The sequence below is a fragment of the Chroicocephalus ridibundus genome, chromosome 9, assembly GCF_963924245.1.
Source record: "Chroicocephalus ridibundus chromosome 9, bChrRid1.1, whole genome shotgun sequence".
Classification (NCBI taxonomy): Eukaryota; Metazoa; Chordata; class Aves; order Charadriiformes; family Laridae; genus Chroicocephalus; species Chroicocephalus ridibundus.
In genome coordinates this window covers 5,693,367-5,719,950 of record NC_086292.1, presented here as the reverse complement: position 1 = coordinate 5,719,950, position 26,584 = coordinate 5,693,367, and the positions used below count along the sequence as shown (strand labels likewise).

The 26,584-nt window shown below is 44.9% G+C and overlaps 2 protein-coding genes across 3 annotated transcripts; one reads left to right on the top strand and one right to left on the bottom strand.

The window, feature by feature from the left end:
• The first annotated feature begins 341 nt into the window (after positions 1-341).
• Positions 342-6,888, top strand: BRCC3 (BRCA1/BRCA2-containing complex subunit 3). The gene is made up of 8 exons (XM_063347016.1): positions 342-473; positions 828-948; positions 1,571-1,657; positions 2,356-2,444; positions 3,048-3,103; positions 3,692-3,823; positions 4,387-4,430; positions 5,393-6,888. Exons 1-8 carry the CDS (start codon positions 369-371, stop codon positions 5,542-5,544), a joined length of 786 nt encoding a protein of 261 aa, XP_063203086.1. The 5' UTR covers positions 342-368; the 3' UTR covers positions 5,545-6,888.
• Positions 6,889-11,074: 4,186 nt separating this feature from the next.
• ZC4H2 (zinc finger C4H2-type containing) lies at positions 11,075-25,248 on the bottom strand. 2 transcript variants are annotated; one of them, XM_063346825.1, is made up of 5 exons: positions 25,062-25,248; positions 19,403-19,574; positions 17,779-17,951; positions 16,481-16,643; positions 11,075-15,392 (listed from the first exon to the last, which is right to left on the bottom strand). In XM_063346825.1, exons 1-5 carry the CDS (start codon positions 25,112-25,114, stop codon positions 15,279-15,281), a joined length of 675 nt encoding a protein of 224 aa, XP_063202895.1. In that variant the 5' UTR covers positions 25,115-25,248; the 3' UTR covers positions 11,075-15,278. The 2 variants fall into 2 exon arrangements, with proteins under 2 accessions (XP_063202895.1, XP_063202897.1); XM_063346827.1 differs by lacking the exon at positions 25,062-25,248 and adding an exon at positions 24,906-25,019.
• Positions 25,249-26,584: the final 1,336 nt, after the last annotated feature.

Below are 26,584 nucleotides of genomic sequence, written 5' to 3'. Positions count from 1 at the left end.
CCCCGCCGCCTCCCCCCGCTCCAGGCTGCTCGCAGGCCCCAATGGCCGGGCCCGCAGCGGAGCCCCGCCCCGAGCCGGGTCGGGCCGCCCCGCACCGCCCGTCCCCCCTCCGTTCCGCCGCCCGCACCGCCCCGTCCCGCCCCGGCGGAACCCCGGGGCTGCCGCTCGCGTGGGCGACACGGGCGCTTCCGCCGGGCGGCACCGCTCGCCTCGCCGGAAACCAGGCGCCACCTTGGCCGCGCCGATTGGCTGAAGGGGCCAGGGAGGGCCGCTGGGATTGGTCCTGCTGCCGAGGGGGGCGGGGAAAGTGGGGCTTGTCCCCGCCTACTTCCGGGGCGGTGGAGGGAAGACGGGTGGGTGGCGGCAAGATGGCGGTGCAGGCGGTACACCTGGAGGCTGATGCCTTCCTGGTGTGCCTCAACCATGCGCTGAGCACCGAGAAGGAGGAAGTCATGGGGCTCTGCATCGGCGAGGTACCGGGGCCGAGGGGGGTTGCCCCGGAGAGACGGCGGGAGGCGGTGCTGCCTGGGAGGGCCTCATGGCCTCCGCCGCTGCGGGCCGTGGGAGAGCGGGCTGCGGGGTCTTACCGTCCGAGCGGGGCTCGGTCTCCGTGGTGGGGAGCGTTGTACGGGCCTGCGTGGGGGCGTTTCTGCTCCGGCCTCCCCTCTCCGGCCCTGACTCGTAGTTCCCGCTGCCGTGAGAATCAAAGCTTGGAGCGAGACAAGCTTCCAACCCTCTCCTGCTGGAGAGACAGGAGCCGGCCTTTTCCGTGAGGGTGGTTATGTCTTTAGCAGAGAAATGATGGGTTTTTCCTTCTGTGTCACCAGGTTGACACCAGCCGAATCGTTCATATCCATTCTGTGATCATCCTGCGCCGCTCCGATAAGAGGAAAGACCGCGTGGAAATTTCACCAGAGCAGCTTTCAGCTGCTTCTACCGAAGCAGAGATATCCTTTCGTAGAGACAGCAGCAAGCTTGCCAGTGAAGTGGTTTACCTCGAACCTCTTCTTATATGTAGTGTTTTGGACTTCTAGTTGGCTTGAAGTTGTCTGCTGCTTCCCTCCTACAGCTGTTCAGTTTGGAGGGATGTGCTGGCTGTTGCCGCTGTCTGGAGTCGTTGTAGGTTCCAGCATTTGCAGTGGAATTGCGTTACAACTGTTTTTTATAATTTCTTTGTATTTGGTCACAAGTAAAACCGAAATATGTTTTTGGGGAGGGTAGCAGTTCAGCAGGGGCACTTTGTAGAAGATGAAAGGTTGACAAGTCTCTGTTTCCGAGTGTGGTGCCGTTCTCCTACATATGCTCAAGGATGCTGTTTTGGACAATTTGCTGCTGTGTCGCTTACTGCCACATGCAAACAAAATCCAATTTACTTCTGCAGCAGTGGCATCCCCTTGGTGCTGGGGAAGAAGTTTCCATCAGCTTCCTGCCACATATCTTGTCACCCCTCTAAAGGGATGGGGAATTCTGTTGACTGATGAGAAACTCCTAAAAATCTGCTGGTTTTCCTTGTACGGAAAACTTATTCTATTTGCTCTATTGGTTTCAAAAGCACCTTGACTCACACACAGGTTGGCTGAGATGACAGGACGCCCCATGAGAGTTGTGGGCTGGTACCACTCGCATCCTCACATTACCGTCTGGCCATCGCATGTCGGTAAGAGCAGTCTTGGGCTAGGTTCCATGCGAAAAGTCACAGCTGGCTAATTGTATTACTCAGTTTACTGGATTTTCAGAGCTGCATATGCCTAGTATCAAAGTTTGGTTTCTCAGACGTCTTCTGTTAGGACAAGATTGTCTGTGTGGGCTTCAGGAACCTCTGTCAGTATAGCTCTATTCCTGTCTACATGCTCCAGGTGCTCAAACTGAATGAGGCTCAGTAGCCTCTACTACTGAGTAGCTACTACTAGTACTACTGTTCTTCCAGACAGGAAAACTAGACCTAGGATGTGGGGAACAGTGAAAAGAGCTGTGGGAATCTGTGGTGTCTGGAAGCCTGCTGGGATGATTTTTGATCTGTGAGTGTTAATGCAAAAAATGAAAACTTTAGAAAGAAGTGCGTGATGATGTTATACGTGTTGGACGTTATGGCTAGATCTGTGGCATCAGGCTGATGCTAAGATCATTTCTTGTTTTGTTAACTCATCTTGTATTTTTAAGATTTGCTGTTTAATTACATTTTAAAAAAAAATAAATTGACCCAATTTAAACTTAGTCACCTGGAGTAAGTACTTTAAAATAAAGCTTGTGACATTTGTTGCCAAATTCCAGGTCACCTTTCAAAAGGTGGCAAATCTTTTTCCATTCCTTCAGGTGACCATTGTAGTTCTCATTCTTTTATTTCTTTGTCTGCAGATGTCCGCACACAAGCTATGTATCAGATGATGGACCAAGGTTTTGTAGGGCTTATCTTTTCCTGCTTCATTGAAGACAAAAACACAAAGGTAGGCAACTTAAAAATGGCAATGAATTCTCCAAGTACTCATGAGAAACATCAGCCCCAAGGCAAAGCTGAAATCCTTGGATGCAGCCCACAAGAAGGGCTGGGCTCTGCTTGGAGCACAGTCAAAGCACAACTGGAACGGTGATGTTTGGATTGTAATCCCAATGACAGAAGAATGAGTTATTAATTACTCTATGCTGATCCGCAGCCTGCAGTACCAGGGTTCCGGGACTGCATCAGGTGGCTGCAGTATGTGTGTGCATTGAAATGTGTGAGCACCCTTCTTCAGCTGTTCAGTCCAGCAAATAGAGCTCAGGGCACCTCTGTGCCTCTGGCCTCTTTAGAAGATGCTGCTGTAGTGTGAGATAAACCGTCAGTGGTGTGTCTTGTGTAGGTTTTCCAGATATCTATCATTCAAGACTTTTTTTATAGTCAATGGATATGTCAATATCTGCTTGTAAACACTTCCAGCATACCGATCAAAGTGAAAAGCCTTAGCAACCTGTTAAAATGCTATCTGAAAGTATATTCTACTTCCTGAAGGAATATGTGGTTTTAGATTATTTTTTGCTCTTGGAATCTGACTTTCTGCTGTCTCTCTTAGACAGGCAGGATTCTCTATACCTGTTTCCAGTCCATTCAGGCCCAGAAGAGCTCAGAGTAAGTAGAGCAGAAGAATATTATGTCCAGCGTCAGGTTGCATTTAATCTTGTCTATTCCTTCTGGGTTGTCTCAAATAAGTGGCTTCTAGGCTTATCATGAGAAGCAAATACTGTATAGACATGCTTGAATGAGGTCTCCTTCTGCTCATGCAGGCTGCTTGAAGAGCATCTAAAGATTACGACTGGTTAATTTAGCCTAGATAATTCAGTATCGTAAGATTTGGTGTAGGACACTGTAGTCTGGATGTGAATTTGTGCTGTAATCCATTGCGTAGAAGGCCCGCCCTTTTGCTTTCAGCTGTAGAGGTCGAGGCTTCAAGCTTGCATGGTGTAGAGTCCCCACCAACTGCACACGCAGTGCATTATATTGTCAGTACAGGCCATCTAGTTGCTTTAGCATTTTACCATTAAAACTTAAGACAAGTGTGTGGCTGTAAAAGGCGTCCATTTGCCTGTCAACTCAGGCATGTGTTCCCAAAAGTAAATCTGCATCAATGGCATGTGTTGGACAGACTGTTGCAGGTTTGTAGATGTCCTTTTTCTTTCTCTGCTGCTTTGAAGTTAATGGTATCTGATACCCTTTTAGATATGAAAGGATTGAAATTCCTATTCATGTTGTCCCCCATGAAACCATTGGGAAAGTGTGTCTGGAATCAGCTGTAGAGCTGCCCAAGATCCTTTGCCAAGAAGAGCAAGATGCCTACAGGAGAATTCACAGGTAACAACACTAGGGCTGCACCCCTCTCCAAGACTTGTCTTTGCTAACATTGTCTACTGTTGCTGTACTTAAAGTACCATAACCTTAGCAGAGGTATAGAAAATAAGAAGCATTAGCAGCTCGTGTGCCTTTGTAGGAGAACTGATTTAATACCTTCACACTAAGGAGTCTGAGTTCTCTCAGCCTTGCACACAAGAGCTAAGCATAACTGCTCCTTGCCTGCAATAAAAAAAGACCTAGAACTTGTGTGAGCTGATGGTGGCGCTTCACCGATGTGTCTGTGTGTGACAGTAATTAGTGTTTAACCAGGGTAAGAGTGCTGAGAAGTCTGAAAAATGAGATTAAAGACCAGCTTTTTTTTTTCCTGACCCTGGTACTCAATACATGTTTTTGTGCTGTAAGCTCTTTGCTACCCTTGTGAATGCACAGGGCTTCCCCAAGTGAAGTTTAGATGTACCTGCAGTGTCAGTGACTTGTAGGTAGCTGGTTCTATAGCTTGGGCTTGCTTAATGTGCAATTCACTGCTGTCCTGTCACTAACCTGCATTCTGATCATTCTCTTAGCCTCACCCATCTAGACTCTGTAACGAAGATTCATAATGGCTCAGGTAAGGATTCCATTTTTGCATGCGAGAATCCAGGATGCTGCTCCCAGGGTCAAAATAGTAGAGCCTTGAGCAGGGTTTGGTTTGGCTCTAATTTTGGGGGACAGTAGATCACAGCCGTGTGACAGCTCTCCCTTTGCCATAAAAGGCACTTGTAAATACCCATGAAAGCACAAACTTTTGTGTTTTTCTTTGCCGTACAGTTAATTTCCAATCATAAACACTGTGTAACCCAGAGATTTCTCCGAGATTGTTATATTGTTACGTAAAGTCTAGTGGAATATCAAAATTGTAACTAAACACTTTAAAGGAACACATCAGGGGCTGTAAAATAACCTTTTCCTGGGGTTTATGAATGCTCTTGTATCCTTCAACCTTTGTACAATTGGTTAAAATTACAATAGACTTTGGGGTTTTTTTGTTTGGTTTGAGGGTTTTTGTTGCTGTTAGAACAGCAAGGGGATTTTGGATTTGGTGAGTCTTAAAGTAATGTCTGGCTGATGTATATGCATGCATCTCCTGGCACTTCTCGTATGTTATGTGCATATGATGTTTTTGCTTTTGACAGTGAGACAGGGTGAATCCTAATCACACTTCTGTTCCAAGATGAATACCCCACTGTCCATTCTCACCTGATCAATAAATGAGACATTCTTTGCTTCTGAATTTAGAAATTAATTAGCATCAGTGATGACTTACATGCAGATTTCCAGATTTCTGTTGTAGGTCTGACATCCCTCCCCTGGGTATCTAAAGCTCAGATTGAAATTGCTTGTTTCCCTGTTTAGCAAACTGCTGATTCGGACTTTCTCGTGGGGATGTCTGGTTGTCTTGGCCGGGATGTTGGAGCGTTTCCTTGGCTGTCTCTAATGCTCTTGTCTTTGGGGTGGTTGTAGCTCACTGTGTGGTGTTTTTTTTTGTGTGTGTGTGTTTGCACTGGCATGATATGTTCTCGATCTTTCCAGTGTTCACAAAGAACCTCTGCAGCCAGATGTCTGCCATCAGCGGGCCACTCCTTCAGTGGCTAGAGGACAGACTAGAGCAGAACAAACAACGGGTGCAGGAGCTGCAGCAGGAGAAAGAGCAGCTCCTGGAGGAACTAGCTGCTTTAGAGTGAAGGAGGAAATGCAGACCCTTCAGAAAAGAGACATGGAAAAAAACTCTACAAGACCTACTCCTGGCTGAAGAGTGGCCCTACACTGCCTTACAGTGAAAATACTAGCTGTGCCTCTTCTCTTGTCCCATGCAGCAAAGAGCACTTCTGCAGGATAAGGGCTTTATCTGCCCCAGGTTGATGGAAAGCAGTGGTATCTCTCCAGGTGCTACATGACGCAGTTTAGTTCCAGCTCAGTGGTGGGGTTGGGCAGCACCTGAAGAGACTTCAGTTCTGGAAGGGACACACTGAGGGAACGTGTTGTTTCTCCTTCCCCTATATTTTGACAGAAGTCTTATTGCTTTACGTGTATTCCAGGAGCCTAGAATGAGAGGGTTAGAGGGGAAGAGCGTGTCCCTGCAGTCATACCTGATGCTGCCAACTTTTGCCTTCTTTTAGTAGCTTCAGTTGACTGTGATCTTATATCTAGTAATGTTCTGGAGTACTGGTTATCCACCCAGGCAGGTAAGAGGTGGGAGGGAAGCTTGGGAAGAGACCTGGAAGAACTTTGACATAGGATCTGTGTTCCGCATACTTCAAACCAAATAAAGAATTCCAAAGCCAGAGCTGTTTGGAGTAGAAATTAAATGGATGCTACAGCATGCCGGTGCCTGCGTGTTTTGGACACAGTCTGTGTTCTCTTGCTTTGTCTAATGCTGTTGCAGGCCCAGCACTGAGGTTCTTTACAAAATGGACTCTGCTGGCTCCGTGGGAGGAGTGTGATTCCTTCCCAGAGGGAAAAAGGTTAAGATGCTGAGAAGAGAACTGAAAAATATGCAGGCCTGTCATTCATGCACACTGAACTTAATTGCAGAAATTTCATTAGATTGAAACGGAACAAAATACCTGTTGTTGAACTAATCCTTCACATGTCTGTGCTGTTGCATTTCAGAGTATCCCCTATCATGTACATCATCTGCATTCTGTTAAGTGAAGTCTGCCTCACATGAGTGAAGGAACCAACAGCACAGTTAAAACTTCTGCTTCGCTTCAGCTCCTGGGTTCTAATCTTCGCTCAAGTAGAGGAAAATGAGCTGCCTGCATTCCTGGGGCTTGTGACGTTCCTGACAACTCATTAGTTTGACCATTGCATTGGGAGAATGAAAGTAACGTAGCAGAGAAAGAGGCACTCCCTTTCCACTGAACAGCCAGTATGGATTAGCAACATTAAATTGCTGTCAGACGTGGAGGCCCTTAGCCAGCTTGGTTTTGTCAGACGTCAACTTTTCAGTCTTCCTGCATTGATACTAGCAAAACCATGAACAGTGGAACTTCTTTGGAGTAAAATGCTTACTTTCTTTTTTTTCATATTAGTGCTGTAAATAATATTTTTCTTTAATTAGTTTTTGAATGGTGTTTTTGTTACTGTTTTTGAGTTAAGTGCTCTTTACCTTGATCTTTGCTGGGGCTGGGTGTCCGTCACTGGCCCCAGGTTTGGTAAGAGCTCCTTGGGCATCACCTGGCAGCCCTGGCCCTCCAGTGCCATCTCCCAGGGCGTCCTGCCGAGTGCATCCCAGAGTGACCTCAAACAAGCTCTGTGCAGCCCAAACCTGCAATTCTGTTATTTTTGTTATTCCCAGCCAGGGTCTCTGGATTGCTCCCCTCTAGGAGGGCATGGGGCCACTCCCACTTAAGGTCACAAACAGTAAAAAGCAGCTGGTTTGGTTTTGACTCTCTATCTGCTCCCCAAGCACCAAACTTTGTCCTTTCAGCCTCCCAATACTCGACGGGCCCAGAGCGGAGGGAGGCGGCGGCGAGAAGCAGCGCCCTCAGGCGCTCCCGGCCCGCCGTTGCGGCCTGCGGGCCCCGGTGAGCGCCGCCAGCTACCGGGGCGGGTCAGCAGCTGGGGGAAACGCATCCCGTGACGGCAGGAACTAACGACGAGAGCTAAGGCTTGATTGTCAACACCGGGAAGGGGCGTCGAGAAGCACCGGCTGCCGTCCCCGCAGCAGCGACGGTGCGCAGTGCGCGGCACTCCGCGCTGCCCATGCACCAGGCCGCATCCGGCGGGGCCCGGCGGCCGCACTGCGCATGCGCACGCCCGGCGGCGGGGACCCAGCTGTGAGGCAGCGCTGTCACCGCTCTGGTCACGTCATCATGGCGTCATAGGGCAGTTTGGGTTGGAAGGGACCTTAAAGACCACCCAGTTCCAACCTCCTGCCCTGGGCAGGGACACCTCCCGCCAGACCAGGTTGCTTCAAGCCCCGTCCAGCCTGGCCTTGAACCCCTCCAGGGATGGGGCAGCCACAGCTTCTCTGGGCAAGATGTTCCAGTGCCTCAGCATCCTCACAGGCAAGATTTCTTCCTAAGATCTCATCTAAATCTCCCCTCTTTCAGTTTAAAGCCGTTACCCCTTGTCCTGTCGCTACACTCCCTCATCCAGAGTCCCTCCCCACCTCTCCTATAGGCCCCCTTTAGGTTCTGGCAGGGGCTCTAAGGTCTCCCTGGAGCCTTCTCTTCTCCAGGCTGAACCCCCCCAACTCTCTCAGCCTGTCCTCACAGCAGAGGGGCTCCAGCCCTCTGAGCATCTTCGTGGCCTTCGGCTGGACCCGCTCTGACAGGTCGATGTCCTTCTTGTGCTGAGGACTCCAGAACTGCACGCGGTACTTCAGGTGGGGTCTTACCAGAATCTCCCCTCTTCCAGTTTGAAGCCATTACCCCTCGTCCTATCCTAATTCAGTGAGCTCTACCAGTGAGGTTCAAAACACTGGCTTCCAGGGAACACAGGACCAGGGCAGCGACCGTCCCCCTGTCCTCGGCCCTGGTGAGGTCCCACCTCGAACACTGTGTCCAGTTCTGGGCCCTTCGCTACAAGAAAGACATTGAGGTGCAGGAGCCTACAACTTTAAGATACACCACTTATAACAGTTGCAGCTGATATTTCATGCTGATATTTTGAAGATTTTTGAGCAAAGAATCCCACTGAAAGTGCAGATTTGAAAGTTTTCATTGAGGACAGGAGGCAGTGAGGGCAAATGAATGGCTGACATTGAATGAGGGCAAAGACCAAAGAACTAGGCAGTGGGACAGAATAAGTAGAAAAACTCAGGGATTGCATGACACTGAAGATCTTTAGTGGGTCACAAATAAATTGATAGCGCTGATCTTTCATTTTTTTACTGGTTTCTGGGAAGAGAGGGAAGTTAAAGTTAGGGACAGTAAAGGCTGAAGGCAACAATAGTAGAAATTTTTAAGGAGCAGATTTCAGGCTGGGACAAGCTTCGGTGGTTTTGGTTTTTTTTTGTTTTTTTTTTTTTTAAATATGTGGGGTTTAATGCTGCACTTAAATCTTAAGAGAAGTTTACACTTAACCTTCGGAAGATCATGGGTTTGGAATCTCCTATTACTGCAGGATCTTGCTAAGCTCAGGAAAATATGATGGAAGCTGATGTCAGAGGGAACACTTCAGTTTTAGTTCTTAGGAAGGTATGAGTCAGTGCATTAGTTTTGTGAGTAATGTTACAAGTAATGTTTGTGGCGGTGTGCTCTCCCCCTGCCCGCCCCCCCCCACCTCCCAGCTCCTGCTCAAGCCATAACCATTAGCGGGAGTTTTTATAAGTTGCACCTGGACATTGGGGTCTGGGGTGAGGACCTAGATGTTTTGTTCCCATGGGAATATGACTATAAGTCAATTATCTTACTCCATAAATAGTGGACAGCCCAAGAGCCCTTTGAGCTCTCCTGCATGGCAGCGGGCTGCATGCCAGGATCTCCCCTTGAGTGGGATGCTCACTTAAGGTTCTTCTCCTCGAGGCTGAGAGATTCCTTGCCGCAACAGATTCTCGGTAAGTGACTAATAGCATGCTAAACTTTGAAATCTTAGCTAAGTGATAGAAGGATTGATTGCGCATATATAATCCTTTAGACATAAAGCGTTGACCAAGTCTGGGACTAGGATTGGATCCAGCCGCACCCAGACTCCTCTCTGAGAAGGAGTTTAGAAAGCAAGGGGGTCCTTTCTGAACCTCGGGACTCAACGGGAGGGTCTGCCTGAGAGCTTGTCTGACCCTGGCCTCTATGCAGTAAATAATCAAGTGTACCTTGGCATCAAATCTTGTAAAACACTGTCACATTCACTAACTTTGTTAAATCACTGTTTTACGTTAATAAACATTTCACTACTTCTCTCTTATGAGTAAAATTAATCACTCTGCCCGTGACAGTGTTACAGCTGGGGTTAGGATTAAGGAACTGGAAAGAGCAACTGCATGAACAGAGATTAGTGCAGGATGTTTCAAAGTTTGAGCAATTCAGATGGCATTAAACAAAATAAACAGAAGTCAAAACAATTTGTTTTATCTCGGAATGGCTGTTGTGGTACAAAGGAAGATTAGGGCAGTCATTAGGTTTGGTGGCTTACGTGTGTTTGAAGACAGTACCTATGGAAAAAAATCATGCTTCTTGTATTTGACCAAGCTCAGGTTCTGAGCTCTGTGAGGTCTGGGACAGACGTTCTTCTCTGAATCCGGGTATGCCAATGGATTAAGTTATTTCTCAGAACTGTTTTCATTACCATTGAGTAGGTCCCTTCCTTTGCTGGCAGCGTACATCATATGTGGGCCTTCCTGACAGAGCTGGGTTAGGGAACGCTCCCATAAGCTCCTCAGTCACCACTTTGTTGAGAGGCGTAACTTCCAGGAAGCACTAGCAGGAGACACAATCTCCTAATGGCAAAGCAGGACTCTGGAAGACAGCTATCCTCTACCTTAAATCAGAGCAGGAATCGTGTCTCTTGCTGCTTTCAGTTTAACTTTAGAAAGCAAAACAAACCAGGAGGTTCCTCAGTAGTAAAGAACTGTGAAAAAAATTGGGTTTTGGTCTCTTGGCATTCTAGCACCTGACAGAAGGTGTTGGATGTGACTCTTTTCTTTAAACTGAAATCTGTCTGAGCAAGACTTCTTCCCACCTAAGGCTGGTTTGTTTGGAATTAGTTTAAATTGACTGGGAAGTAGTTCAAGCTGAAGCTCTGCGAATCAGTCAGAAACTGAAATAAACGCCCCAGTCAGAGCTTTCGGTGGTTGAACCACAGCAGAGGGATGTGATTTCCTTGTTATTTTTCTGTGTCTGTCTGAGTTTCATAACTGGACACCTGTGAGTGCAAATCAGGCATTTTTATGCATGCAGACTATCTGATTCCAGTGTTAGTAGCCAGTGGTAGCAGAGGATAGGTTTGTTTCAGAAATACCCCCTGGTTTGGGGAATTAAGACACTGTTTCTATGACTCTTACGCAGATGCAGAAATCTTGGAGCTTAGGCTCCAGAAATGTGACTGAGAAGTTTGGCTAGGTTAAAACCTGTATTGCTATCTCCTTTTCCTTTCTATTTTCTATTTTTATGTCCAGAAAGTTCCTATAAACAATTGTGGCTAATTGCATCCTGTTAAATTAGAGAGCTGGGTTTTACCTTTCAGGATATGGCTCAGTATATGGCTCAGTAGCATAAGCAAATAACAGATGTGAAAACAGTCTTCAGGAAGAAAGCATGACATGAAACAAACATTTATTAAAAAGGACTGTACAGACAAATTAAACAGGTATCACACTGTTACTCCTACTGGGCACAGGAGTAAAATATATAAAACACAGAAACCAGTGAAAACACCAGATATTGCTAAAATACCTAAACGCTAAAAAGAAAACCTATGCTGGAGGAATTAGAAAACTGTAAAATAAAGGAAAGCACTTTTATTTTTTTTAAAGGGCTAGTAAAGTCTTAATTTCTTGAATAGTCTGCTATTTAAAGTAACACATCAATGGCTATTCTTTCAAAATTAGATTATGTAACTTGAAGCCACTGGCAGGTTCAGTCAGTCCGTGTCCTGTTTAGAAAGCTAAAGTTGAATTCAGGAAGTGCAAGTATTAACATTTGGCTTACATTTTCTCTGTAGTTAATGGGGTCCTTGGCACTGAAGTTTGAACAACTGATCTAACCCAGCTTGGGTACAAAAAATTTTATAGCAAAGGCTTTAGACACTAGTAGAGTGTTTGCATCCTTTTAGCATGAGCTTAAGGTGGGACGTAGGGGGAGAGGCTTGTGATTTTTTTTTGCCATTTGGTTGCAGAACAACAGGAGTATCCTTTGAGGCAAGTGAAGAATCGGGAAAAGACCCTGGAAACCATCTATAACAAAAGAATCCAGTGATTTTGTTGTTGCTTGAATACCCATTGAAAAGGGAATGACAAAGCCATGGTTAAACCAGACTTGAGTAATATAAAAGTCTTGTAAGCTTTGAGAAGGGTCTTTTTGTGGCTCTTAAGAGAATTTAACCCAAATAAGAATGAATTTAAGCCAAGTGAAAAAGTATCCTCCAAGAACCTTAGGTACAAAGGAAGAGGCCAGTGTTGCTCCACGGAGCAAAAATGCACTAGACTCATGGTAAGAACTGTACTTCAGACAGCTTCCTCCTCTGGCTGAAAAACAAGAAATCGATATTTCATAATTATCCCTCTAGTCCCTTGAGAAAGGTGCCTGGGAGAAAAGAGCCAGGGGCTGTCAGGAGAAGAGCTCTTCAGTTAAACTTCCTTAATTAATCTGTAAGAGAAAAGGAGAATACTGGTTCCTTATGAAAGATACTGCTTCCCTCCCTCCACCCCCAGGATCCCTTAATAAATAATAGATTTTGTCTCCTTGAAATACTTAGAATTGTAGAATATCTCAAGTTGGAAGGGACCCATAAGGATCATCGAGTCCAACTCCCTGCTACTTGCAGGACTACCTAACACAAAGCTGTATGACTAAAAGCATCATCCAGATGCTCCTTGAACTCTGACAGGCTTGGTGCCATGACCACTTCCCCAGCGAGCCTCTTCCAGTGGCCGATCACCCTCTCAGTGAAGAACCTTTTCCTAATGTCCAATCTGAACTTCCCCTGATGCAGTTTCATTCCATTTCCCTGTGTCCGGTTGCTGGTCACCAGAGAGAGGAGATCAGCAGCTCCTCCTCTGCTGCCCGCCTTGAGGAAGCTGTAGACTGGGATGAGGTCACCCCTCGGTGATGAGGTCACCCGTCAACCTTCTCTTCTCCAAGCTGAACAAAGCAAGTGCCCTCAGCCGCTCCTCCTATGTCTTGCCCTGGAGGCCTTTGACCATCTTGGCTGCCCTCCTCTGGACACTCTCCAAAGTTTGATGTTCTTCTTATATTGAGGCATCCAAAACTGCACACAGGGCTTGAGGCCACACCAGTGCAGTGTCGAGTGGGACAGTCACCTCCCATGACCAGCTAGCCATGCTGTGCTTGATGCACCCCGGGACATGGTTGGCCCTTTGGGCTGCCAGAGCATGCTGTTGACTCGTATTCAGTTGGACCCATTCTCAGCCAGAACTTCGTAAAGGATGTGATAACAGATTTGTAAGCGCTAGTACATGATTGATACAAACACAACATGTCATATTCACATTTTTTTCTTTTTTTAAAAAAACAAACCTTGTTAAACACGAGGGCACAAGAGACTAGTTTAAAAAAGTAAAAATACAAATCAGCCATACTAAATTAGTAAACAGTGCATCCAGTTTAGAGCTCCAGAGATCCCCCAAGAAAGAAAGACAGACCCTGGCAAAGTAACAGTGAAGTGAGAGCAGCTACGACTACCCCTATCTGTTTCAGAACGGTGAGTCAGAGTTATACAAATCTATCCTTCTATACGTACCACTTCATGGCAGACCATTCCCCCATTCTCCATTGTCACTACTTCTTAAATTTATGTACAACTGTCATCAACATATGCTGCTCCCGTGCATGCATTTTGGGGAGTCCATATGCTGTCCTTTAACTTTTGTCTGCATTTTCCCTTAAATCCAATAGGAATTGCTCTGAACAGGGCACACAGCATGTGGCCACTCTCACATTTAAAATTTGCGTTAGGAAACATGTGTAAGGATAAAGTGAGCGCACTGTGGCCATTTGGAGCATGGGGTCAGACCACCCTCCATTATTGCTGTCTCACAGAGGCTGAATTCCAGTAATTCAGCTAGCAGAATCTGCCCTTCACATATTTCAGCAGCACGTGGTCCAGATTCTGTCTCTGCTGTTGACAGACGTTTATTTGGCTATGAAACATTAAAATAGGAGAATACCAACTGAACTTGGCATAAATTATAGGGCTATATTCAATGAAATAGCCATGTACTTTATGGTGGAGTTGAGAAATTAATGGCAACATATGTGATTTGGCCAGCAAAATTGGTCTATGTGGATTTGTACGGTCCCCAGCATTTGGCAAAGTTCTGACCAGAGACTTGGGGCTTCCCTTTTCTTCCTATTTAACAAGCAAAGTTCTCAATATAACCACTCTAGCATAAAAGTAGAGGAAAACCTGGGCTAAAGGGAGAAGAATGTAAACAGGCAGTCGGCAGTCCCCGTCTCCTGAAGTTAGTGAAAAGAATATTTAATACTTGAGATCAATTTAGACAAAAAGGTGGTGACAAAACTGGGATTAGAAGTGAGTTTTAAGCCCCGATTCTGTAGTTTGGTCACTGCCATCCTCCCTGTTGGAGGAACTGTTGTTACGTGGGGTGAAAAAAGAGGATACAGGAAGGGGTCTAAAGGATCCTTTAGTCAGGGTTCTTTTGGCACACAGACAGAACAAGAAAAAAATCCTAGGCTGAAATAAAGCGTATTTGAAAATGACCTATTAAGAGATACAAAAATAGGAAGTTTTGGTTGAGGGAGGCCAATGACAGCAAAGCCAGGCGGTTCTGGTGAAATACATCATTTTTAGTTGTTGCCGTTCCTGGTGCATGTTACTGAACTCCCCTGTGCTCCAGTGGAGGGAGGATATGTCTGCCAAGGGAGACTTTGGCTGTGGAAACCAGGACCAGAAGACGTGCAGAATGGCTGATGTGCAGTCTGCGCGTGTAGAGATTTGGGATATTTCATGCATGTTTCCTAGAGAACCGCACTGAGCTTGCTGGCCATAGAGCTGAGGAGCACCACCAATACAGTTCATTTGAGCCTTGTACTCAAGACAATCAGTATTCTGACTGCCGGACATAATACCGTATTAACATGTTAAAGCATCACAAATTACATCATTTTTAGAAATTCATACACAGACAGCAACTTGATCCCCCTCCCAAATTTAAAGTCAAGTTTGAGGGCATGGTACAATCAAACTCCAGTACATCAAAACTCACGTGTGTCCTTAATGCACTGATTTCCTGTATAACCAATTTCTTTTTCTCCTGAACGTTTCCTGTATAAAAAGAGCTCTACTGAATACACAAACCTATGCAGTCTTACTAGCTTGGAAAACATATTTGTTATTTAGTGAAACAAACAGACAGTCTGCTATTTCAGCACTTCAAATAGTCTCCTGTTATCAGAAGAAAACAGAATAATCTTCTAGTAATTGTTTGTAAAAAGAGAATGTAAAAGCATTTATGGTAATCGCATTTGGCCAATAGGAATAGCCTGGCATTTAGGATACTTGCATAAGAATTCTACTTCGTTTAGGAGTCCAAAAGATGGAATGACTGAAAGTTAAACTGTAGCACCAGTAATACTTACTTTCCTAAACCTGGATCCTAAGGACTGGAAGGAAATTAGGACAGAACAGGAACATTGTGCTTACATTGCATTAAATAGAAAACAATGGGTCGGTCGTACTTGAGTCTGCACTTCAGTAAAGTCTGGCCACGTTTGCAGTTCTACTGGAAGAGTACTGGAACCGGTCAGGTGTTTGCTCGTCAGGCTTCTGGGTTTCATTCGTCCTGTTTCCTCTTGGGCTTTTTGGGATTCCGGGATCGGCTCTTGGCTTTGCAGAGTGGACATATGGGCGCATTCCGATGAATTTGTTGGTGACACGATAAACACGCCTGAAATGCGACATCGCAGCCTCGTTACAAACATTCAAGTGGCATTTGTTACGCGGGTTATTGAGTAACGTATTCTAAGTACAGAAGAAAATAACTACGGCTTCTCCCTTCATAGGGAAACCGATGCTATGTTCTATTCTTGTACAGTAAATGCAGGCCAACTGAAAAACTACAGTTCAGCAAACACATGGTTCAGGCACGTATGAAGAACTCGAACATTAAATTCTATTTTGTGTTAAACGTTCCACATGTTTTGAAGACGTTACATGCGGAATAGCTCACTGAGTCAGAGCGAAGGCCAACTGCCGTGTCACAGAATCCAAGGCAGGAGCGGGTGCTTAGATGAATTCCCCATATTTAACACAAGATACAGAACTCTGCCCTTTTGCTCCGTATTACTTTCAGAAAGGCTTTTCGATGTCATAACTCCAGACAGCAAGTACAGAACTATGGAGTGTATCTAAGTCAGTTTGCCTCCTTACTCGGTGAATCTTTGGAACTTGGGTGGGATGAATACCCCCCTGGAATTCTTTAGCTCTTTTTACTGACTACAGAAGGAGCTGAGTCAAACTGTCACTGAAGTGCCTGTGGTTAGGTTAAATTAATCCATATGTTAGTCTTGACTTGAAGATCCCAAGAAGTGCAGAAACAATCACCTTTCCTGGTAATTCGTACCATCAGTAATTACTCTCCCTCATAAAATATGTGCGTTGCTTCTAATGGGAATCCATTTGGGATTAACTCCCGGCTATTAGTTTTAATTTTGCCCAGTGGATTTTTATATTTTTTTTTTTCCCTTACATGCCTTTCTCCCACATGAAGCACAAGAGGAGTGGGAATGGCCTGCATCTCTGGTGATGGAGACTCTTAAATCATAAAGGAGTCAAATAATACAGAGCCTTGTCCTTAACCCTTGATGACTGCTGCTACCGCTTTAAGTCTACTGGGGTTGCTTTTGATTTGAACCACTGCAGGAAAAATCAGAATCAGGACACATCATTTTTCCTTTTTGTAAATATTGATCAACTTTATAAATATACTACGTTCCAATGACAAAAGAGAAACCCCAGGGCGTTCCATCTCCTGACCTTCATCGGAGGTGGCTGTTGTCTGAAGGTTGCCGTCTGTCTGGTATCTTGTTTCCGAGCCACTTGCAGCTGCTGGGCGGCTGCTGCAGCTGCAGCCAGAGACTCTGGGATGGGAGGCTCCTGTGGTTCTGTCTGCCATTCTGCTTTCTGCTTTTCAAAGTAGCTAGACAAAAGAAAACCAAATAAAAAATATGCCCACCTTCTGGAGTATTCCATTTGTTTGCGTTAAAACATAACGGATTGCATTTCCCTATCGTGTTCCTCCACTAGAGTCAAATTGCCTATGCTTAGGCACCACTTGGACTAGTTCATAAATAAAATTGGTAGTATTTTCCTTTGCATTTGTACATTTCATCCATCCAGATTTTCAGCTTCTGAGGTACCTTGATGCACAACTGGATATAAATCTAATCGGATGGAAAATAGGCAACATATATATTTAATCTTTAACAGCTTTGGATGCACCTCTGTCAAACCCAGTTTTTATATTTTATTCTGCTAAAATTACATGTGCAACAGCTCAATACATTCTTTGTAGCGTCAAGATTCTTGGAATGGAAAACAGCATTTCTGAAGAAAGGCAAAAGACATTTTGAAAACCCCATGTCTGTGAAAATGATGCCAAATATGCTGGGCGTTAAGAGAAATGTAAGTTTCTTAAAACATCACTTGCATTCAAAACTGATCTGTTAAAACAAAGGACGCTGTTCTTTTGAATAGTAGCTAGTTCTGTCACCCTCCTCCACCTAGATTATACCTAAAAATGAAACTGTAATTTATTATCCAAATCTATTCCACATCTAGGGCACACTTACTTCTTGACAGTCACAGATATATGGCGAAATGCCACTGCCATGTGCATGCAGCAAAAAATAAAATCCTGACTAGCAGTAGCACAAACCAGCTGAAGAAGGCTTGGTTTGCATCCCTTTCTTGTATTGCCTCCTACCTCCGCTTGCTAAACGAGCAGAAAAAAATATTTTCAGGAAAGAAAAGTCTTGCTAGAAAAAGCAGCATATGGTCTAAAAATCTAGAGAACCAACCACCCTTGAATTTTTGTATGTCATATGTCGAGTTTGCAGCTTGGAATAAGCTAAATTTAACTTCTAACAAAGTTTCATTCAGACTGAATGTTACCAAATACATGTGCTCCCACATCCCTTTTTTGTTAACTTTTGTGTTTCATGCTTACCTCTTAAGTTCTTTTTTTCCACCTACCAACAAACGTAAAATGACAAAATAACCACTAGAATCGAGAGAAGCTACAAAGCCAGGTAATGTTTGCTTTGGAGACTTACTCAAGGGACAGTTTCTCTTCCTCCTCACATAGATCTGGCAGCCTCTGCAACCCCAGAGTCATCCGCAAAGCATCTACGTGCTCCTTCAGGGGCTTGTACTCCTCGTGCAGGCGACGGGTAGATTCCAAGAGCTTGTTGAGATCGTTCTCCGACTGCTTGATAGTATTCTCCATCTGAAACAGGAGGATGGGCATGTTTTTAAAGAACCGTTCCTTTGACAGCGCTCTGATCGAGCAAAAGGCTGTATCAGAAAGAAGAGATTTTTTTCTCACTCAAGTTGAAAGAGGCTGGAGACAATGCCATAGTAAAACAAAGAGTTAAGATACCGGGAGGATGAAAACTGGGCAAGGAAGAAGCAACTGGAAGTGACATATGAGATGCATTTTCATTTAAAAAGGTGCACTCAGCCTACATGACCTTCTGAACAACAGAAAAAGCAGGTAGAGAGGCTACAGATAAGTCAGCAAGTGAGGAGCTATGGAAAACTTGTTAAAAACAAGTTAAAAAAGAAATTAAAGTAGAATACATTCATTTTCTGTGTTTCTAAGATACCTGAACGGCGTTGGTTAGAAGTTAACAAACAAGCTAAGGCAAGGTTTCTGTTTCTTTTACTGCAGTAAACGGGAAAAGCAGCAGAGAAAAAGACAATCTGACAGGAAAAAGAGGGGAGGATGAAACAGAGACTGAGGTTATGCAGCTGGGCAGGGGAACAGACATTTCAAGTGGTAAATAAATGCAGTCTGCACATCCAGCACGCAGCCTGTACTGGCTTACAATGGGGGAGCTTTTTTCTTCTGGTGCAAAGGACAGAAACCTTCAGAGCTAGAAACCACTGTACAGCCCTGTAAGTGCCCTAACATGATGTAAAAAAAATGCAATTTAAAAAATATGGTCCCCATTTAGCCCCTCTAATTGGCTACTCTTCCTTGTTTATAAACTGTTTTTCTCTTAATTGTATTAATGCCCTCCAGGCTGGTTCTTCCTAACGTTTGGTGGTTCCACTCAGCACTGAGGGTCAGCTCTTACTAAGAATTTAACAAATATCATGTATTTTTCCACAATTCTCTTTTCTTCCAAAACCCTCCAATCAAAAGTCCCAACTAGTTGCCAAAGTTTCTCTGTTTCCAGGTGCTAAATGAGGAAAGACTGACAGGAAGAACTATGGGATGCCAGAGTGATGTTACTATGGCTACTGGTAAAGTTGTAGCCACAACGGGCTTGGTTATTTATCCTCTCAGTGCAGATGCTTACTGTGCCAACATTACAAAATATCCTGCCCAAGGCAGACAGGAAAAAACAATTATCCTGAGATAAACTGACTTCTCACTCTTTGTAGGTTCCTAGGAGGGTGGTGTAAGGTCCAGATTACCGAACCAGTGATCGGTCACTGATGGGCACGATTCCACAGCCTGGGGGCTGCCCAGGGAATGGTGGACTCGCCATCCCTGGAGGTATTTAAAAGGTGGGTAGATGTGGTGCTGAGGGACATGGTTTAGTGGTGGACTTGGCAGTGTTGGGTTAATGGTTGGACTCAATGATCTTAAAGGTCCCTTCCAACCTAGACAACTCTGTGATTCTCTATACAACCGTGTCTCAGGCTGCCCGCAGCCGGGCTGTTCCATACCACATTAATATCAGCGTGGATCAGCCGCAGCTCCTCCACGTGGGCCATCTTCTCTTGCAGCAGCAGGTCCATCTCCTGCTTGTATTCTTTCAGGTGCCGCTCCTCAGACTCCAGGGCTTCAAATTCTGCTTTCAGCCGGGCCTTTATTTTTTCCATCTGCAAAGTCTTATTCCTGGATCCCAGCGATAATTAAAGATATAGAGGGACAACAGTACATCATATTTTTTTGCGAGGTGTCACTTTATATGTGAATAGATGTAAGAAGGCAACAGCAGTAATAGACAAGGGTGAGACTAAACATGTCTGAGAAAGGGTGAGGTGCAATGAGAGAACGGAATTCTAATCCCAGCTCTTTTGCTGAGCTTCTCAGTGCTATGAGAATTCTTATACTGAATTATGAAATTAAGAGAACATTGTCAGACTTTAACAATTACGGTAGATTCAGAGAATTTGTACCCATAGAGTTCTACTGCATCGGTTAACGCGGATTAAGCCCTAGTTCCAAAACAGAGAAATTCAGAAAATCTGGGAGGTTTAGCACAGGGTTCTGAGAAATGTAAAATGAATTGGAGGTGATTATAGTATCATATGCACTGACTAAAACTATGTGGGCAGTAATATGAACTGCTAAAATACTAACTTCAACTTCAGGTTAAAGAAAATTCCAGAGGAATGACATATCAGAATAGTAAAAACTCAAATGACACTGGCCATCAACATCCCACTTGTGAGCAACTGCATTCTATGATTCTATGATTCTCTTGGTTCTTTGCTAAGATCTAGTACATGCCACATATTTGTAAATGTTTCTGCCCATATCCTGCATTCTGATTTATTTTGCATTTTTGCCAATCTGTAATTCCACAGCAAAAATGTTTAGATGCACAGTCCTTATCTCTCTCTTCAAAGCTAATAATCAGAGTGTGAGTTTCAGTCATCAGAGAGTTTTAAGCAGCGGAACAGCCCATTGCCGTTGTGATCCAACACTTGTCCAAGCTGTTGAACAGAACAAACAAACTGTTCTTGTTCCTGCGCTGTAGTTAATGAAGAGGCTTTAGTTATTTTTCCTATACTGGGTAACCAACGTGTCAACAACACTTAAACGTTTCTACCAACAGGCTGCAATGTCACATTTCAAGCACATAATCAAGAGTTCCAGGGCTCCTTGCTTTGCCTTGTGTGAACGAAACAAGAAGGTGCTACACATTCCTTTTCAGTCACCTAAAGCCTGGTACGAATAGATCCATATTGGTTTCCAAGTGCAGCACTGAATACCACAGTCAACTTGCTACAGTCAAGGGGGGGCTGGGGAAGAAGAGGTTTGCGTTCTTATTTAAATATCCTGTTCCCATCCTAATGCAAAGTGGGGTAAGTTTGATTCAAATTCACCTAAGCAGCAAAGCTGACTGTAGAATGCAGTCTGTAGATTATAGGAAGCTGCCCATCAGATTAGCAGAAGGTGCTGAGCCCCTGGAAGGAGCTGGTCTACCACCTATTTCTAGGAAAGGGGATTCCTAAACCTCTCTGGGGCATTTGTTCCCTTTACAAACTGTTTCTGTACCCAGTCCCTAAGGGCTCTTTCTGCAACTGCAATATATATTTATCCTGGGCTTCAACAGAGTTATTGTTTTCTCACTCCAACCAAAATTCCCATAGAAATTTTAAAACTAGCCCGAGGACTGTTCTTTAAAGTATATATCAGGTGTCTGTATAGATTTTCTTTTTGCTTTCATTTGACCAAAGCTCACCCTCTGTCACCATCCCCCTTGGGGAGGCTCTGATGTTGTGCCTGTGAATCCTCCTCTCGGTCCCCCTTGTTTCTGTTTCCAAATCGGTCTCTGTGAGTTCAGTATCCGCTCATGCCCCTAGTTTTGGTAACGTTTTCCTGAGTGCCTGAGACATCACTGGCACAACGGGCTTCCAGCATTTGCTGAGGAGGGTGGCAGAAAGCAGAGTCGCTCCCTGGGACAACTAATTAATGGCTATCTGTTCCAAGTGTTACAGCTAGTAATGTGACCAAGGTTCCTCCCTCTCTTGAGGAGTTTGTGAAGCTGCAAGAGATAAAGACAGTATTGTAAATTACGTCTCCAGTGGGTATTCAGAAGTGGGCTGCCTGGTAGGGATACTATGAAAGAAGGAGATTTGGAACTGAAGGCCAGAGGGACTGCTGCTTGTTTCCTTAGAACAAACGAAGATAAAATTCTGCCTTGCATTGGTACTTCAGAAATAATCTTAACAGTAAAGTTCTTTCCTCTATATAAATAAGTTGTAGCAGATACAGATTCCTATTGCCAGTGATGGCAACCCATGACTGTTAAGAATAGAAATACCAGACCAAAGATAGATACAGAAAAAGCCAATGACAAATAAGGTCACACCAGAGGTGTGTCAAAGGTCAGAGACATTTACAGGTATTGTAGAAGACATATTTAAAACCAAATTTGATTAAAACTCACATGGTAAGTATGATTATTATGCCTGTAGCTCACCATAAAGTCCACCTTGTTTCATATAGTATGTTTATTATAGAAAATAGAAATTGTATACCTGTGAGCATACATTTATTTTGAAAGGTACGCAGTCATTCCAGTTCTCAAAAGTCTGTATCTCACCATTAAAGTAAAAAATAGCTGATGGAATAATAAGTCAGCTAGTAAAAGTTTTATGAAGGAAGTGCAGAAGCAGCCTGATGGATGTAGATAGAATGCAAGTCTGTAGCTATAACACCGTAATCTTTGATGTCATTGGAGGTGTTCTGTCATTTACTGTACAGTGGCCTATACTAATCCAAATGTAAATATTGGACTTAAACCAGTAAAAGAGATCCTCCCTGCCTTCCATTTTAAATGTGGAAATATCCCACTAAAAATGCCATCCAGCCATCCACCCCTGTTGTGAAGTCTCATTGATCCCATTCACTTAAAACATCTATTTAGCAATGGCAGCTTTAATTACTGAAACTGGGAGTATTTGTCCCCAGTTTCCTCCCTGCTCCCCCTCTTGTATTTATGACACCCGTTCACCTGAGACAATGGAGATAAAGCAGTTTCCTTACTGTTACTAGTCACTGGCTGCCACGACCTGCCAAATTGCTCCAACAAATTAGTTGCAGGGGAATGTTTTAGCCCAAATGATTAGCTTTTGATGTTAGGAAAGAAAAAGCACACACAAATTAGAACTCTTCCTGTTAGCATCAGGCAACGTGCAGTAATGTTTTAAAACAGAAACCAGAAGAGTGTGATCTGTAGTCTGCCTAATGAATTCTGCCCTCATATTCTTTTCCCTTCTATTTAAGTTCTTACGCTACGCTGATGCCAGGAGTCGCTAAGTGTATCCTCACAGGGCATTAAGCAGTGGAATGAGCATCTGCCATCAAGTAAGTTCACTCTCATTCTCTCTGATCTCCTCCCAGTCAGAACACTGAGGTACGGTCTTTAGGTATTTGCTTAATTTTATGACTGGCGTTATTTCTGTGGAACTACTTAATGCATACAAATGTTGTGCAGATATTTTTGGATTGTTTACTGACAGCAGTAACTCCATTGACAACAAATTATATGTAGGTATCTATAGCTATGGATATAGGTAGAGGTCTTCAAAATCAGATTTCCAGGATCCCTTCGAAAACCCATCTGAGCTGCCTTTAATAAGTGACAGAGATCAACTACAGGAATGGGCAATTTCTTTGATTTTGATTGTGAGGGCTTTTTTTCCTCTCTGCCTGTAGAACAATACATGGAATGCAGATTAAAATAAAGCCTGCCAAATCTATCAAAGGTGTGTCTGTAAACACGAGAACTTCTCATGTTCTTTTTGAAGGAAATTCTTCATAGAATGCAAACTCCTTTTAAAGGATTTGGGGGTGAAATAGAAGGTTTATTTGATCAGGTTATGTTAAAGGAGACTCGAAATTGACATCAATGTTGTAAGTAGGATCAACTTTTTGATGTTGATTTTTTTTTAAATTTAAAATATATTCAAGCAACTTTCTTGATACTTCACTTGTACACTAAAGCTAGTGCATTTTACAGTACCTTATGCCACAAACAAATAGCAAAAATGACTAATTACAGTCTGTATATCACCTTTGAATATATTATCAGAAAACTGAATGCAGCATAAATTTCCAAATACAGGATATCATTCTCTGAAAAGGTAATTTAATGAGACATTTAAATTAAGTTTTACAATAATTGGACCGCAAACTGTAGTAGGCCATATTTAGATCTGTATTTTAAAACCGAGCCTGCCTAACAGGTGAGTAGCAAAGCATTGCTCTTACTCTGCAAAGTGTATGTGTTGTCCCATCTCTTTCTTGAAATAGTTTTGGGATGCTAGATGCAGAAATATTTTTGCTTGATCTTTGTTCACTTTTTATTGTGTGAAGGCGGCCGATGCCCATACGCTGCTGCCTAATTCATCTCTCCCATGGGTAATATGTGCTTCTTAGAGGTGCCGTGGCCAGCCAGAAGTCTCTGTGCCTGGTGGCACTGCTTTTGTCCCCTGCCCTGTCTCCTCTCTCCCCGACAGCCCCTCTCCGGCTGTCGTGTCCCAAAACACTTCTCATCACTCTGGGGTTATCCACTATCAGCATGGCCTCACACCTCCCAGCTCCATGCTAAATCACTGCCCTCGCTTTCTGCATAAGGTATTTTGGCTTTTGGATGCACGAATTCCTACTGAATACAGACAGCTCAAGCCTAATCCTGAAAATTGATGCCTTAAGCTGAAGAGTGAAAATGCCCTACCTAAAAGCTAAGAAAGAGGCACGTCCACGATGCGGGCACACAGGGTGCCGTGCCTGTCAGTCCCCTCTTTCAGTGCACCCTGCGGTCACCCTGGGAAGGATGCGGTGCATGAACCTCCGGTGCACCCACCGCCTTGCACCCAACGGCAGCGAGCTCCTGGAGGGACAGCCAGTGTGTGTGGTCCCCCCCTTCATCCACCCATCCATCCATCTGTCCATCCCTTCCTCCTTCCCTCCATCCCCGTAACACCCCTCACCACTCCGGGTTCTCTCGCCTGCTCGGCTGCCTCTCCAGCTGCTAACACGGGCACGAATTCCACGTCCCCCCGCAGGCCACAGCCCCGGCGAAAGCTGAACCTGACCCCCTCCAAACACTGGCCGCCCGGGGGGGCCCTATCCCCCCCCCCCCCCCCACCCGCGGGTCTCCGCCCGCCGGTGCCCGCCCGGAGTCCCACGCTGCTTCTCCTGCCATCCTCTGCCTCTCCCAGCCGGGAGCGAGTGGGGCAAAATAACAGATTTATGTCAGAGTGCCTCGGCAGTAAGAAATAATAATTGAAAGGGCTTATAACCGCCCCCCCCCCCCGCCACCCGCAGCCCGACCCCGCTCCCCCCGCTGCGCGGGGCCGCCGCGTCCCCCCGCACCCGCGCACGCTTCCTTCTCCCGTTATCGCTCGCGGGTAATTCCCTGGAAATCCACCGCCGCCCTCCACTGCGCATTCCAGCGGCGATTCCCAGCAGCAGATGCTCCCTCCCTACCTAGAAAAACGTCTTTCCAGCTCTCACGGCGAAGCCCAGCGGCGGGTTTCTCTCCCTCGGGGGCACAATAGGGACTTTCGGGGCGCTGCAACCCCTCCGCTCCCCCCAGGAAAAAGCCGCTTCGTGGAACTGATGCGGCACAAAAAGCCAACCTACCTGATCTCCTTGATGCTCTCGAGTTTGCACATGATTTCTTGCTCGTCTGCCATGCTTTCCGCTCCGGATTTAAACCTCCCGTGCGATGTACAAAATACTAGGGGAGAAAAAAAAAAATTAAAAAAAAAAAAGCAAAACAAAAAACCACCGTACAATAGACACAATGTAGTCACCCCCTCCCAGCATCGGGGCTCTGAGCCTGTGCGGTAGGCTCTAGTGGGAGCTGTGGGACTTCGAGTCCAGCTTCCCATTGCTGCGCGGGCAGATCCACGGCAGAAAGACTACAACACCCACAAGGCAGAGCAGAGCTTTCCTGCCCTCCTTCCTGCAACTGCATTTTAAATCCATTTGTCACACCTCGTTATGTCAAAGGTTGTTAGGAGTGCAAAAAAAAAGAGCAGGCGGCTTCCTCCTGAGACCTGTGCCATGTTTAGCACTTCGTTAAAATTATGGAATGCGCACTAAGAGGCTGTGGAATGAGTTCCCGATTTTGATTAAAAACTTTTTGGACACAAAGGCACACTCTAGCCATTATTGCTACCATGCTGGTTTCCACTAGATGCTCTGAGTGATGTGACAGTGTCTGGAGTTCAGAAAAAGACATATTTTGTTCTTTAGGTTTTTCTTTTTTATTGCTGCTACTATACATAGCACTTGTAACTACAGAAAAGAAAAACAGAATGCAAATAAAACTGTTGGATGGAGGAAAGTGACCATTTGTCTCTCTATGGACTTTCTAGCCGAGAGTATCAGAGCACTTTACAGAGACTGATGAATAGACTCGCAGTCTTTCCTCAGCCAGGGAATTATTTTCCTTCGGCTTCTAAGGACTAATCACTGTCTTTTAAGTTATGAAGATAACAGTTATATCTCAACACTTTGGAAGGGGTATTCCAGGATCTGTCCTAAGGGATCCACATGTAAATTCACGATCCTTCACCTGTATGCCCCAGCATTTACCCTGTGGTTTCCCAGCTCCGGTGGTCACGCTGGGCTGAAGGGTCAGCACGTGAGAATGAACATTAAGCTCAAGGTCTGGACAGTCAGTGGGGAAATCAGATTCTGCAAACTTAAAATTCTGTTACAAGCAGCAGGACCACAGTCTTAGTGAATATAATGGACCATTCATCAGTCAGTGGTGTGAGGCTGACGAGAACAGGGCAATTATTCTGGAATATATTACAGAAATGCTATACGGGAGGCACTGGAAGTACTTAACCTCTGCTCAGCACTGATCAAACTTGCTGGTGGCTGGTCTGGGGGTCTGAAAAGGAGGTAAAAATTAAAAATGGACAGAATGCAGAGGAGAGCAATGAAAATGGTAAGAGTTTTGGGGAACACGAAAGACTCCTGAACGCAACACAGTGTGGCCATATTTACATGGCATGCGGTAGATCTGCTCGAGTTAGGGCTTGTAGTCGCAGAACGGAATGTCTTGAGGCCATTGCATCTACAGTTGCGGACTAAAGGGCCAATGGTCCCCCTCAGGTATGAATATCTGTGCCTGGAAAGCAAGCAAAAAA

Coding starts and splice junctions, on each gene's coding strand:
- BRCC3 (XM_063347016.1), top strand. CDS start 369: ATGGCGGTGCAGGCGGTACACCTGGAGGCTGATGCCTTCCTGGTGTGC. Junction 949..1,570: donor TGCTTCTACCGAAGCAGAGA/TATCCTTTCGTA, acceptor GACTCACACACA/GGTTGGCTGAGATGACAGGA. Junction 1,658..2,355: donor CGTCTGGCCATCGCATGTCG/GTAAGAGCAGTC, acceptor CTTTGTCTGCAG/ATGTCCGCACACAAGCTATG.
- ZC4H2 (XM_063346825.1), bottom strand. CDS start 25,114: ATGGCAGACGAGCAAGAAATCATGTGCAAACTCGAGAGCATCAAGGAG. Junction 19,575..25,061: donor GAGAGCATCAAGGAGATCAG/GTAGGTTGGCTT, acceptor GCTGGGATCCAG/GAATAAGACTTTGCAGATGG. Junction 16,644..17,778: donor GAAGAGAAACTGTCCCTTGA/GTAAGTCTCCAA, acceptor TCTTTTGTCTAG/CTACTTTGAAAAGCAGAAAG.